Below are 13769 nucleotides of genomic sequence, written 5' to 3' on the forward strand. Positions count from 1 at the left end.
GGCTCCAGGCATTGAGAATGTGTGAGTCACAGCCTCGCCCCCGCCCCCGCGGCTGACTGACTCACTCCCTCCCTCCAGCTCTGGGGAGTCAAGCTGGGATCATGCCACTCTCCAAACCATTTAAAGTTAAAGATTTCTTTATTAATAAATTCTCCCTCCCCTCCAAAATTTCTCCCCCAAATAAATATCTCCTCCCCACTTTGGGGTTGGGGGGGGTCTGCATCTTAGGGCCAGCCCTCCTAGAGGGCCAGCCCCCTAGTGTTAAGAACAGGTCTCTAACCCTCCCAGGCTGAGAACCCCGTGGTGGAATTTCAGTACATCTGAGTGAGGGGGGCCTAGTGTTGTGTCTGCCCCTCAAGTCAGCCTGGCCCCCAGGCCATCAGGGAAAGGGGATACCCCCTTGTGCAAATGCTGCAGTTCCTTAATCTGTGTCAGCCGTTTTGTGTGAGCCAGCATGAGGCTCCTTTTCTGTCCTGGAGCCACAGACAGGGCAATCAGACACCTTGGAAGGCTCCGCTGAACCCTGGGCCCAGGCCTCAGAGGTGATCCACCCATCCCCCCATCCCCCCTTGTGGTTGGAGGAGCATGGCTCCAGCTATGTCTGGGAGGCATGGGCTGGCTCTAGAATGAATGAATGAATGGGTGACGCCCCGGCTGGCAGGGGGCGCTCCTCACTGTCACTGGATCAGCGCCACGGCTGGACAGCCCTCTCCGCCAGTCTCCTCTATGGGGGCTGCAAGATAAGAGGTGGGGTCGTTCATGAGCAGGGGAAAGGTGAATATGGAGGAGTGATGGGGGCAGGCAGGCCAGGGCACACTTACTGGTAAACTTCTCTCTCCTGCGGCACCGTCTCCAGACCAGGAAGCCAGAAAGCAGCCCCAGCACGAGGGCCAGACTCAGGGCGCCCCCCAGGATGGGCCAAAGCAGCCGGAAGTGGGCAGGAGGTGCGGCAGCGCCTGGGAGTGGGACCCTAAGTCACACCTCGCCCCTCTCCGGAGTAGCCCCGCCCCCTAGAACTGCACTTCAAGCCTTCCCTCCGCGGTGGCCCCCACCCTCATCAGAGCCCCTTCCCCACTCCCGCCTCCCTCCATATTACTTTCCCAGATCCCAAGCCCTGCGCCCCGTCTCCGCACCAACAACCCTCTCCCCGGGCTGAGGTCCACTCCCCACCGGCCGCGCCCCCGACTCACAGCCCAGGCAGAAATCGCTGTGTGGTCGCGCCGGGCACGACGCGCAGTCCATGCACTTGTCTAGGTCCGCGCTCCAGGAGCTGCCACGAGAGCAGGGGGCGGTGCCTGGGGAGGGGGCCGCCGGTCAGAGGCTGGGGGCGGGCCAGGCTATTCTGGGGTCTGAGGTCAGGGTCCGCGAGCTCGAATAACGTGAGTCACCGGCGCCCTCCCCCCGCATTCCTCACAGGTGACCGCACGGCCCGACCCGGACAAGGCAGCGCTGGGGGGGGGGGCGTACCGCGGGACGCTAGGGGGGTCAGGTCCCCACAACCCCCCTGCTGCCGGCGGGTGACTCACTGCTGGGCACTGGGCCCGACCCCGGTCCCTCCCCCCGCATAGCTGGGCACTGAAGTCACCGGATGGAAGGGGGCACCCCACATGGTATAGAGGGCACAGACCCTAGCGCCTCTCGACACCCAGCCCCCCGCAACTCTTCCGCCACTGCGGCCGGATAGACCCCGAATTGACCAGGCTGGGGGCGTGCCCTCTTACCAAACTAAACATCCCGCCCTCAAACTTACTTTCTCTCTCCACTTCTAGTTCCGACTTTCGGAACCGAAGACCCCACCCCCACCCCAACTGCAACCGGACAGTCAGGGAAACTGAGGCCCGAACTGTGGATGAAGCTTGAAGCGGAATGGGACCTTCCCCATCCCGGGGCGCGGTGTCTGAGACCTCTTCACCCCAGGTCCCTACGCCCGCCTGGTCCCCCTAAATCTGCCCTGTTCTCCAGGCACCTAATCCCGGCTCCCGATGCCCCGCCGGTGTTGCCGGCCCCCGCGCCCCGGGTACCTGGCGCCTGCTCCCCGGCCGCGGCTCGCAGCAGCGCCAGCCCGAGCCCCAGCACGAGGATCCGCAGCAACAGCGAGCCCCGAGCCATGGTGCGCGTCCCGCGGCCGCCGCCGTCTGCGCCCGAAGCCGGCCGGCGGGGACCCAAAGCAGCGCCCCCGCCCCGCCCCCGCCTTCCGGGGTGGAGCTCTCGGCTCTGCCCGCCCTGAGAGCGGCTCCAGGACGCCCCGCCCCGCCTGGCCCTCTACGTTCAGTCATTCGTTCAACAAACGGGGCCCACTCGCCTGAGCCACCAGGATCCCGCAGCACCGGCCTTGTCTTCTCGGTGCTCAAGCCCGGGTCGGTGGGGCAGGACAAATCAGACACGAACAGTCCTTGCAGCGAAAACTGCAGCTTTGCTAAAGGCCCCGCGGGTATAACAACACAAAATAATGAGCCTTCTATTTATACCCCAAGACCTAGATATAGGCTTGTTGTCTCCATTTTGCAGAGTAGGAAACTGAGGCTCGGGAAGGTTAGGTGAATTCCTAATGTCACACCACTGGTAGATGGAGCCGAGGCTCGAGCTCAGTTCGGCTCCACGCCCCCCGCGCTCACCTTCCGTGGGTCGGGACAATGGGTGGGCCAGCCCGGGTCCCAGCACCCCAGCAGGATGCGGGCGCAGCGGCCCTAGCCTGGAGCGCCCCCCTCTGGCGAGGTCGGGATTCGCACGCCCACTGCCGTCGGGACCGGGTCTCTGCCCCTCCCCTGGGGCGGTGGTCCAGTGACGTCACCGCCTGTTTAAGACCCCCGCCTCCGCCCCATCCCCACATTCGTCCTAGGAATTTCTCTACCCTCCTCGGCAGGTGAGCCTGGCGGTGGCGTGCGTGCTGGGGAGAGACGCCCTGCGGCGCCGGGTGCAGGGGGGGCGGTGTGGAAGGGATGCGTGTGGAGAACCGGGCTGCGTGCCTGGCGGCGGCCACGCGAGTCGACGCGTCCCTGAGCCGGGGGCTGCGCCGCAACCTTCGTCGGCTCTGGAAGGGTTAAACGCCCCTCCCCTCTCCCCCGGGACAAAGGCACCGAAACCCGGGGCGCCCCTCCCCCACCTGCCTTGCCTCTCCGGGGCGGGCATCCCCTCCCCCTCACCTGCAGGAGCCGACCCTGCGGCCCGCGCCGCCATTAAAGCCCTCCTGGACGCCGGGCTCCCAGGCTCGGGTGGGCGAGCGGCCGGGGGCGCCCTCGAAAAGAGTGGAGCCCGCAGTGTGTAGAAAAGGAAGGGGGCGAGGGCAGGGGCGCCTGGATTGGCGTGGCCCTGGCCCTAACTCGGCCAGAGGCCTGGCGGATGGGCCTGGGGGCTGGGGCAAGCGCGGGCTGGCACACGCGGGCCAGTCTCCCCCGAGGTCATAAGCTGGGCCCAGGCTGGACTGGCGGCTAAGAGAAGTGGATCGAGAGCCGCGCTAGGGTTAGGTCTAAGCCGTGCGCTGGAAGAACTTTGGGTTGTGGGGAGCTACAGCAGGACCCTGAGCAGAGCTGATTCCCGTGGCAACCTCCCACACGAAGTGGGACGTGAGGGGACAGGTGTAGGCCAGGGTGGCAGTGGAGGAACTGCTTCACTGCAGAGAACCCAAGGGTTTTAGTTCCTTTTGGGAAGCTTGAGAGCACCCTAGCGAGGCGTTTTGGTGTAGTACACACACGAAAATGCCCCCAACCTTGAGAGTGTGCCGCCTGGCCCCTAGGGGAGGTTGGAAGCGTGGGACCCAGGGAGTCACCTGTTGGCCTAGGAAAAGAAACTGCTTTCCGGTGGGTGGGATTAATGGTGGGAGGATTAATGACGTTTTTCCACCTCTTCTGCCCCTCCAGGGATGGGCTGGGCCTGGGCTGGGCCTGGCCTGCCGCCTGACTGAGGAGCTTGGGTGACCTCCAGGCTCAGGAAGGAAGTGGCTCATGGTTGGTGGGGGTGGGCCAGACTCCTAACACAAGATCTCAAGATCAGGCTGGTATCCACCAGCCTAGGGCATGGAACCAAGTTGGGGTGAGGGCTTTGGACACTGGGTGGTGGCAGGAAGCTTGGGATCTCCAATCTTAGTGTTGAAACTGACGAGTTTTGAGCTTGAGACCCAGGGCTAGAGCCAAACCACCATTTGTGCACCCCACAGCACTGCCTGGAAATTGCACTCTTCTCTTCTTCCTTTTGGCCACTTTGCTGCTTGATAACATGTACTCAGAAGTGGCTAAGGCCATGGACTGGCATTTGTGTGGACTTTATGCCACCGTCTTTCGTTTACACTCAAACTGCCAGGGAGGGAATACCAGGGAGAAAAAGGAAGGCTGAAGCATGAAATGCCCCGTGTGCTGCTGGGAAGTGAGGCTCAGAGAGTACATCCTGCTCATGTTGCAGGATGTGGTGACCAACTCCCAGGTGTGTGTTCCTGGTGTCCTGGGTGGTGGCTGTGCCATGGGACCTGGGCCTGCCAGGCTAAATGTTGCTTTGCTTCTGTCCCCCAGTGCATTACAGCCCTGTCACACTCATCATGGCCTCTGCTGGGCTGCAGATCCTGGGAGTTGTCCTGACTCTGCTGGGCTGGGTGAATGCCCTGGTGTCCTGCGCCCTGCCCATGTGGAAGGTGACCGCCTTCATCGGCAACAGCATTGTGGTGGCCCAGGTGGTGTGGGAGGGGCTGTGGATGTCCTGCGTGGTGCAGAGCACTGGCCAGATGCAGTGCAAGGTGTACGACTCGCTGCTGGCGCTGCCCCAGGACCTGCAGGCCGCCCGTGCCCTCTGCGTCATCGCCCTCCTTGTGGCCCTGCTTGGCCTGCTGGTCTACCTTGCTGGAGCCAAGTGTACCAACTGCGTAGAGGACAAGGATTCCAAGGCCCGCCTGGTGCTCACCTCTGGGATCATCTTTGTCATCTCAGGGGTCCTGATCCTGGTCCCCATCTGCTGGACAGCCAACGCCATCATCCAGGACTTCTACAATCCCCTGGTGGCTGATGCCCAAAAGCGGGAGCTGGGGGCCTCCCTCTACCTGGGCTGGGCAGCCTCAGGCCTTTTGTTCCTGGGTGGAGGGCTGCTGTGCTGCACTTGCCCCTCAGGGCCGCCCCGGGGCCCCAGCCATTACATGGCTCGCTACTCGGCATCTGCCCCTGCCGCCTCGCGGGGGCCCTCCGAGTACCCCACCAAGAATTACGTCTGATGTGGGTGGGAGAATGAAGGCTCCCAGTGGAGCCTTCACCCCTGAGCTGGGACCATCAAAAGATGGTGATGCCCAGCAGCTTTGGAGTAGGTTCTTATCTTCTGTTTCTGCTTTTTGCTGTTTTTATTTTTGGGGGGTATTTTTAAAACACATTTGGTAACTGAACCAAGAAGATGACTCAGACTCAAATGGCCACCTGGGCTCTGCTGTTGGCATTTCTCACCTTTGGTTGATGGAGCCAAAGAGGCGATGCTTTGAGTTTCTGGATCTTTCTCTACCATGGACACCCTATCTTGGAAGCCAACCTGGAGCTGTAGAACCAGTATGAAGGCTGCTTGCTGTGCTGGCCTTTGTGACAAGACAGACTGTCCCTAAGAGTTCCTGCTGCTGCTGGGGGCTGGGCTTCCCTAGACTTAAAGGGACTGCCACTGCCTTCCTAGTCAGGCCCCTGGAAACCCCAAGGGCCCTTGAGCCCCTCTTCTCAGCCCTGGAAGAGCAGGTGATAAATTACCAAAGAACGACCCACCTTCAGATCTTCTGAACTCGGCTCCTCCGTCCTGTTACCATGACCCCTCCCTGGGTCAGGTCCCACCTGTGCTGTGGACACCCCCCTCCCCCCAACACTTCTGCCCTACCCACCCACACTCACAAGTTTTTACTAAATAAAGCATGTCTTGTTATGTGCCTTTGGTGTTCCTAGGGGCTACTGAGTGCACAACCTGGCTAGAGGGTGGGTAAGCATGAGTCATTGACGATCCTCTGTCCCATGTCTTCCCTGGCTCAGACCCCATGGCCTGAGTGAGGTACTCACCAGGCAGCACCTGGAGAAGGCCTTGGCCCGATAGCCACCACAGGCAGGCCATCTGGCTGTCCCTGCCCAGTACCGGCGCACAGATCAGAGGGAGCCCAGTTCCAAATGCTCTTTTATTCCCAGCTCCTGGGTAGGGGTGGGGTGATGGGGGGGGGCACGTGACCTGCTTCTTGTTATGGAGCCAACTAGCTACTGCCCTGTGGGTGAGGCCCAGGTTCCTGGGGCAGGGGAGGGTCAGCCTGTGTCCTAGACAGCAGAGGAAGTAGGTATGGGGGAGGCAGGGCTGGCCAAGGTGCTCAACAGCTCTGGCCCTGTCTGGGCCCAGGAAGAACATGAGCTAGGGACACCACTAAGGCAGGCCAGCTGACTGAGCCCTGGAGCCGGGTCTGGCTTGAGGTTTTGGAAAGTGGGTTTCCCTGGAGGGGAGGGGGTTGATATTGGTAGAAGACTAGGGGTTGGGGAGGCATCAATTGCCAGCCCAGCTCTGGGCCGGGGCCAACGCCTGTGCCTCACACGTAGTCCCTCTTGTCCAGTCCAGATGCCCCAGAGCGAGAGGGGATGGAGTAGCCCAGCCTGGGCCCGCGGGGCCGATCGGCCTGGGGTGGGGGGCACGTGCAGCAGAGCAGCCCCCCGCCCAGCATGAGCAGCGCAGACGAGGCCCAGCCCAGGTAGAGGGAGGCCCCCAGCTCCCGTTTGAGGGCCTCGGCCACCAGGGGGTTGTAGAAGTCCTGGATGACGGCGTGGGCCGTCCAGCACACGGGGATGAGCACCAGGATGCCGGCCAGGAGGAGGATGACCCCCGCGGTGAGCACAATGCGGGCCTTGGCGCCTTCGTCCTCCACACATGTGGTGCACTGGGCGCCCGTGATGGCCACCAGCAGGCCAAGCAGGGCCAGCAGAAGGGCGACGACACAGAGGGCACGGGCCGCCTGCAGGTCCTGGGGCAGCGCCAGCAGCGAGTCGTACACCTTGCACTGCATCTGGCCAGTGCTCTGCACCACGCAGGACATCCACAGCCCCTCCCACACCACCTGGGCCACCACAATGCTGTTGCCGATGAAGGCGGTCACCTTCCACAGAGGCAGAGCGCAGGACACTAGGGTCCCCAGCCAGCCCAGCACGGCCAGGGTCATGCCCAGGAGTTCCAGGGCGGTTGAAGCCATCTGCCCCCTGGGTTGGGTCTTCTCAGCCCCAGGCAGCCTGGGTGACTCGGAGTGTCTGTCGGAGGTGTTGAGCTGGGGTCTCAGTGCCTAGCAGGAGGGGGAAGGTTTGTCGGGGTCCTCAGGCCAGAGCAGTCCTCACATCTGTGGGTCCCTTGAAAGGCGTCTCCTCTCCGTGCCTCTCACAGGTGCGTCTCTGATCCTCACAGCACACAAAAGCAGACTCAGGTCCTGCTCAGCTGAGTGGCTTGTGTCCCCTCTCGGGGCTGACGCCCATCAGATGCCCTGCAGTCACGTCCAGGCCACGCTCGCCTGGGTCCTCCAGACCCACTGTCAGGCTGAGGACAGCCACGTCCCTTCCGGGCGGGCTGGCGCAGGCTCACACTCAGCGGTGCACCCTCTGCGGGTGCCACCTGGGGACTCTGCCGCTCGGCTGCCTGCAGGCGGGGATTTATGGGCCAGCAGGGGAGGAGCAGAGTGAAGTGCAGGGACGTGTGATTGGGGAAACCTGAGTGACGGGAGGACCAGGGCAGTGGGGGTGGGTGTGTGGGCAGGAGAGGGGATGGGGGCCTGGGGGTCAAGGCAGGGAATGCTGTGACCTGGAGGGCTCAGGGAGGAAGAGTGTCCGTGCTTGGGGGAACCCAGGCATGAAGGGATGGGAAGACTGAGACAGTTGAGGGGTAAGGAATGAGAGTGGAAATGGCAAAAAATTAACTGGCTGAGGACAGAGAGTGGCAGTGGGGGTGCAGGGGACTTCAGCCTGCCTTCCTGAGCCTCCCTCTACCACCCTGTCCCCTACCATCTTCATCCTGTCCCCACCTAGTTTTGGGAAGCAAAGACACCCCAGCTCCCCCAGTATCACACACCCCCTCACCTGTCCCCCACCACCTGGGACTCTCCGGAACCCGATCTGTCCCCAGTCTCAGCCCAGTGGCCCTGGCGGCTCCCAGGGGAGGGGCCCCACCCGCACTGTTCCCCCGGTGACAGGTGCCTGGCGCCCAGCTCAGGTGACATCACCCTGGCAACGGCCTAGAAAACTACCCCCCCACTTCTGTCTCAGCTCAGGTGTGCCCTCTCCGCCCCCGCTGCTGAAACTGGGGGCCGAGCCGAGCTGCCCAGGTCTCCAGAGGCCAGGGGATAAAGGGCCTGTTGTGGAGGTGGGGGAGGGCGGGCACTCAGGGTGGGAGTGCAGCCCAGGACCTGGTTCTCTTCCCTGGGTGAGTGGCCCTTCAGGCCTCCCAGGCCAGGACACCACAGGGTGGGCATGGGGGCACAGCCCGGTGTGCCTCAGGCCTGCCTTTCCAGGGGGGCAGCCTGGGAGCCACCCTGACTGAAGCTCAAATGCTGACTCCTACTGGGACAGGTCATGGAACAGCAAGCTTCTTAACCTCTTTGGGTCCGAGAGCCATTTAATATGCTCCCACAAACATGTGCCTCTCATTTTAGGGGGTTCACGAACTCTCTCAAGCCCTTCCCTGGGTAGGAACTGGGTTATCGTTATCTGAAAAGGGGAGGGCTGCTTTCCAGAGCAGAGGGCCCTCACCTGGGGGAGCCCCTCTCCTCCACACTCCTCCGAGGGAGGCTGGTGCCCGTGCCAGGAGGGCTGGGGGCACCACTCGCCCCTGCTCACCTACCAGTGGGCCTTTATTTATAAAGGGTTCTAACTTCCAGGATTGCTTAGTGTTCCAAACCCAGGGGTGGGACACCGCTTCTGGGAATGGGTTTTAGCATTTTTTTGCAAGAGAGGTTTATACTTTCACCAGATTTGCAAAGGGGTCTGTGACCCCAGAAAAGTTAGGATGCCTTCCCCGTCCACATAGAGAGACTGAAGCCAGCGCTGACCTGCTGGTCTGGAAGGTAGGAGCCAGGGTTCCCTCTGCATGGCCCCAGGCCTCCCCACGGGGAATCGCTGCTCCAGGATGAGGGGCCAAGCTGGTGGCCCCACTGAGGCTGGAGGGTGAGGATGAGGACAGCAGGCTGGAGAATGGCCACTGTGATGGGCTCAGGGAATCTGGGGGCGGTTTGTCCAGCTCATCCAGCCCCTGGGGCTTGGATTTCAGGGGGTGGGGATGGGGGCAGCTGAGCAGAAGGGCCCTGTCAGTGGGCTCCCTCTGCCGCCTTCCAGGGGCTGCCAGGAATCCAGCCACACCGGTTTGGGCAGGTGTCTCTGCAAGGGCCCACGGCCCCGCCCCCAACCTTCAATAGCCCAGACTGGGGGCTTTTCTCTTCCCTGGGCTGGGACGAGTCCTCCTCTCACCTTGAGTCTAAGGTGACCAACTCGCCCCATCTACCCAGGACACTCCCAGCTTGAATACTGAGTCCTGTGCCCCAGGGAAATGGGAACAGTGGTCAGCCTGTGGTTGGGCCTCCCTCAGAGGCCCACCAGCTCCACAGGCAGCTCTAGACCCCAATGGTGGAACCCAGTGGGGGCTGCACAACCTAGTGTCATGCCTGGAGATGGCACTAAGAGGACCACACTTTTTTTAGACCCTAATTCCTCATTGGCTAACATCTCTATAGTCAAGCAAAGAGGGAAAGCCCATGCCACCCAGAGGACGTAGACATCCCCACCCCAGCGATGGGTCCCCACAGGGCTTGCCTTTATTGCCCCCTCAGCTTCCTCCCACCCTAATTCTCACTCTTTTCTCCCCAAGGCCTAGTGGGAGAGTAAAAGTGGGAAAATATCTCGGAGCACTAGGAGAGGCTGGAAGAGGGTGGCGGTCTGGTAGCTGCGGAGTGGGGATTGGAGGGCGAGGGCCCAAGGGGTGGTTCCCAGGGCACATTGGCAGGAGCACACTTGCCATCCTCGGCCCTCCTTAGGCCTAGGCCAGGCGACCCCAGGCCCTCTCCTGGGTCTGCTGGTCCACATGGATTCAGTTGGACCTTGGGAACTGAGGGGTTAAAGTTGGGACCTAAAGGGAACTGCAGAGGGGCTGGAATGCCATTGATATGGAAAGGAGGGGGTCCCCTAGGGCGTGGTGGTTACCATCTCAATGGCACTTTAACACGTCCACTGGAATCCCCTCCCCCATTGCCTCAATTGGGGGATGAGGTGGGGGAGGGGAACCTTCCCAACTGTGCTACCCTGGGAGAAGACGAGGCTCGCTCTCCAGCAGCCCCTTCACCGGGTGATGGAACTGGACCTCGTCTTTGTTCCCTCAGGAAGAACAGAGGGGCAAGGAGGTTTAGGTGGGCAGAAGAAATGGGAGCTCAGCTGAGATAGGGTAAAGAGGGAGAAAGTGTGGCCTGACAGTAAAAGAAGGGAACTAACAGTTACCAAGAGCCGCCACCGTGCAAGGAACAGCGTGGGGCGGGCGTGGGTGCTGCAGTAAGGACCCAAGGGCAGCAACACCCACTGCTCCTGGGAGCCGGAGACCCTGATTTTACAGGTAGAGAAGCTGGTTTCCTGGCTCCGGAACTTAAAGATGCAGATGAACCCTGCACACCCGTGACAATGCTCCCCAGTTTAGTCGCCCACATTTGACAGACCGGGAAGCCAGCTCAGAGGGCTAAGGGATTGGGGCCAAGTGCACAAGAGGGAAATAGCCGAGCCTGACACAAATCTAGACACCAAGTTCAAGGCCAGCTCCTCGGGCGGCTGAAGAAGGGCCTCCCTCGCACCACCCCACCCTCGACCCCGTTCCCTCTCCCAAGTGAGCTCCGGGAGCCTCCCTGCCCAGGGAAGTCCCTACAGAGAGACTGCTCGGGAAGCCAGCCTCCACCCTCTGGTCCCCTCACCGCCTGGCTCCCAGGAGCAGAAAGTGCCCTTCGCTCAATACTCGCAGCAGGCAGCAAGCTGAACCCAGTCAGGTCTGGTGAGCCCCACTTCAGGGCAAGTCCCACTGCCTAACCCTGGGTGCCTCCTGGCTGTAACGGGGAGAGCTCCAGGCCGCCTGCTCACCCCCTGGCTTGCAGTAGGCAACAGGGATTCCCCAGGCCATTGTCCCGCACACCTTGGGGATCACTGTAGGTACTGACTCGGGTCAAGAGTATTTTGTCAAGAGCATAAATGCGGTTTCCTGTGTAAACCTGGACAGACTCCGTTGACTGGGTAACAATTAACTTTATTATCAGTCGTACTTGTCAGCCTTCAATCCGCAGCAGTTAGCTATCGCTGCCCAGCTGTGAGAGCCACATTCATTCCTGTCCCTCCTGTTTGCCGCGGGTTCCATCCTGGTGGAGAGGGAAGGGCTACACGCATGAAGGAGGGGAAGGGGAGCTCAGCCACGATTCAGAGCAGGGGAAAGATGGTCGCTATTTTCTTTCCAGCCCAGTAAGAGCTTTATCCAGGTTCTAGTGAATGACAGTGAAATCTCTTGTAAGGCAAAAGCAGAGGGAGATTTGAGAGACAGGGGAGAAAGCCCTGTGAAGGGGGAGGCAGGGACTGGAGGGATGTGGCCACAAGCCTAGGAGGCCTGAAGCCACCAGAAGCTGGGAGAGATGAAAGAGGACTCTCCCCTGGAGCCTACAGAGGGAGCACACCCCTGCCCGCACCTTGATTTTGGACCTCTGGGCTCCAGGACTGTAGAGAATAAACTTCAGTGTTAAGCTGCTCAATCTGTAGCAATTGTTATCGCTGCCACAAGAAACGAATACACTCCCTTCTTGCTGGTGAGTCCCAGGCTCTCGGAGGTCCCCCAGGGTCAAGGCTGGCTTCCCGATAACACTCCTGAGCTGCTGTAGAAGAGCCCATTGAGATAGGACGTCTGCCTGGTTACCTGAGCGCAGGTACCTGAGGAACAAAGAGAACTTTGAGTTGCGAGGGCTGCGCAGAAACTGGCGGTGGGGCTGAGAGGCAGGCGCGGCTGGGGAGAGGAGTTTCCTCTCCGGACGCAGGGTGGGAGAGCTCCCGTCCCGCGGGGATGACCTCACAGCCCTTGCACGTGACCCCGGGCCCAGTATCAACTGTCCATCCACACCCTGCCTTCCTGATGTGCCCAGGCAGCGGGACCCCTGAATCTATTTCGGTTTAAAGGTTGACTTAAGATTTGGGAGGCAGGATCAGAGTTTCCAAGAGCCATACAAGCATAAACTGAGGAGGGCCTTAGCAGTGGCATCCAGAGCCTTTAATTTATAAGGGAAAATGAGACATTTTGGATACTCCAGTTAAAATATTTTAAACTTCTCACTTCTTCCCCTCAAGCCCATTTCCTTGCGCATGTGCTGTGGCCCCCGCCCAGGCCCTGCTCTCCAGGCAGTTTATCAGCGCGGGAGATGAATTACGTTCTCAAATAACCTGGCAAGAAGCTTGCTGCAGGGCGGCAGAAGAAAAGGGAGGAAAGACCCTAACCTTAAAATGCGTTTATTTTCAGACTGGCTCCTTTCTCCCTCAAACCTGGGCTGCTCCCCTCTGACACTCCTTCTCCCTTCCCCAACCCAGGCTCTCACCCAGCCTTCCGAACCGGCTCGCCGGGAATGTGGCGAGGGGCACAGGCCCTGTGTCCGGGCGGGGCTGGCGGGCGGTCAGCAGGGCGGCGACAAGAATAAGTGCGGCTGCGCTGGGGGTGGTGAGAAGGCGGGCAGTGGCCAGGGGTTGCGGTGTGCTGGTGGCGGGAAGGTGGGCAACAGCCAGGGGGGGCGGGGCGCGGGCGGCGGGAAGACGGGCAACAGCCAGGGGTCGCGGGCCGCGGGCGGCACCAGGAGGTTGACGGATGAGGGCCGCTCGGGCAGCGGCGGCAGCGGCTGCGGGGGCGGCTCGGCGATCAGGGGTGGGCGGCCTCGCGCGCCCACTGGCCCGGGGGTGGCGGCGAGGGCGGCCTCGGGCAGCGGCGGCAGCGGCAGGTGCGCGGGCGGCGGCGCGGGCGCCGGCAGGCGTGGCAGGTCCTGCAGGGCGAGCGCGGCGGCGGGCAGCGCGGGCGCGCAGGCCTCGGGAGGCAGCTTGGGCAGCGCCAGGTGGGCGCCGGGGCCCCAGGGCGCCAGCGGCTTAGGCCGCAGCGGGAGCGCAGGCAGCGGCGGCAGCTCGGCCAGGGCGAGCGCCGAGGGCGGCGGCGGTGCGGGGCTCAGGCCAGGCGGCAGGCCGGGCAGCGGCGGGTGAGGCAGGGACGGCACGGGCGGCGGGGTCAGCGGCAGCGACTGGCGAGCCCGGCCCAGCCGCGAGTGGGCGCGGGCGCCGGCGAGCCGCGGGTGCGAGCGGGAGCGGGGCAGCAGCGCCGCCAGCTTGGCCGCCGCCGCCACCCGAGGGCCCAGCGCGCGCGGCCTAGGGAGCCCTTGTCATTCCAGCGGCGGCCACAAGCAGCGCTCCGGCCGGCCCAGCCAATCGCAGCCGTCCGCTCACGCGCTCCAGCCAATCAGGGGCCAGTGCGCTTGCTGCCTGTTCGTCTCTCCCGCCAGCTAACACGAGCTACCCCTGGCTGCCAGTCAGAGACGACAACGCGCCCGCCAAGGTCTTCTTCCCGCCCTCCCCCCCACTCCAGCCAATCACTGTGTCCCGCGGTGCTGCCCGCTCCCATCCTTGAGCCCAGGCGCCGCACACGCGCAGCGGGCGCCCCCACCTGGCCTGAAGGTCCATTGGTTCGTTGCAACCCTCGGGGCCGCCTTGCCCCGCCCCGCCCCACCAATTGAGAGAGAGGCTCGCCTCTTGCTGTTGTTTACCCGTAGTGACTCAGGA

The 13769-nt window shown here is 62.3% G+C and overlaps 3 protein-coding genes across 3 annotated transcripts; 1 reads left to right on the forward strand and 2 right to left on the reverse strand.

Moving 5' to 3' along the window:
- Nucleotides 1-119: 119 nt before the first annotated feature.
- TNFRSF12A (TNF receptor superfamily member 12A) lies at nucleotides 120-2139 on the reverse strand. Its single transcript, XM_069486245.1, has 4 exons — nucleotides 2022-2139; nucleotides 1191-1295; nucleotides 822-956; nucleotides 120-733 (listed from the first exon to the last, which is right to left on the reverse strand). Exons 1-4 carry the CDS (start codon nucleotides 2107-2109, stop codon nucleotides 678-680), a joined length of 384 nt encoding a protein of 127 aa, XP_069342346.1. The 5' UTR covers nucleotides 2110-2139; the 3' UTR covers nucleotides 120-677.
- A 2364-nt stretch (nucleotides 2140-4503) lies between these two features.
- CLDN6 (claudin 6) lies at nucleotides 4504-5215 on the forward strand. Its single transcript, XM_069486557.1, has one exon. It carries the CDS (start codon nucleotides 4529-4531, stop codon nucleotides 5189-5191), a length of 663 nt encoding a protein of 220 aa, XP_069342658.1. The 5' UTR covers nucleotides 4504-4528; the 3' UTR covers nucleotides 5192-5215.
- Nucleotides 5216-6511: 1296 nt separating this feature from the next.
- CLDN9 (claudin 9) lies at nucleotides 6512-7165 on the reverse strand. Its single transcript, XM_069486670.1, has one exon. It carries the CDS (start codon nucleotides 7163-7165, stop codon nucleotides 6512-6514), a length of 654 nt encoding a protein of 217 aa, XP_069342771.1.
- Nucleotides 7166-13769: the final 6604 nt, after the last annotated feature.

Source organism: Eulemur rufifrons, chromosome 14, assembly GCF_041146395.1.
Source record: "Eulemur rufifrons isolate Redbay chromosome 14, OSU_ERuf_1, whole genome shotgun sequence".
Lineage (NCBI taxonomy): Eukaryota > Metazoa > Chordata > Mammalia > Primates > Lemuridae > Eulemur > Eulemur rufifrons.

What these genes read in the sequence shown, in the direction of transcription:
- TNFRSF12A (XM_069486245.1), bottom strand. Translation starts at nt 2,109, where the DNA reads ATGGCTCGGGGCTCGCTGTTGCTGCGGATCCTCGTGCTGGGGCTCGGG. An exon ending in GGCCGGGGAGCAGGCGCCAG is followed by an intron (nt 1,296 to 2,021) that starts GTACCCGGGGCG and finishes CCCCCTCCCCAG; the next exon opens with GCACCGCCCCCTGCTCTCGT. An exon ending in CAGCGATTTCTGCCTGGGCT is followed by an intron (nt 957 to 1,190) that starts GTGAGTCGGGGG and finishes TCCCACTCCCAG; the next exon opens with GCGCTGCCGCACCTCCTGCC.
- CLDN6 (XM_069486557.1), top strand. Translation starts at nt 4,529, where the DNA reads ATGGCCTCTGCTGGGCTGCAGATCCTGGGAGTTGTCCTGACTCTGCTG.
- CLDN9 (XM_069486670.1), bottom strand. Translation starts at nt 7,165, where the DNA reads ATGGCTTCAACCGCCCTGGAACTCCTGGGCATGACCCTGGCCGTGCTG.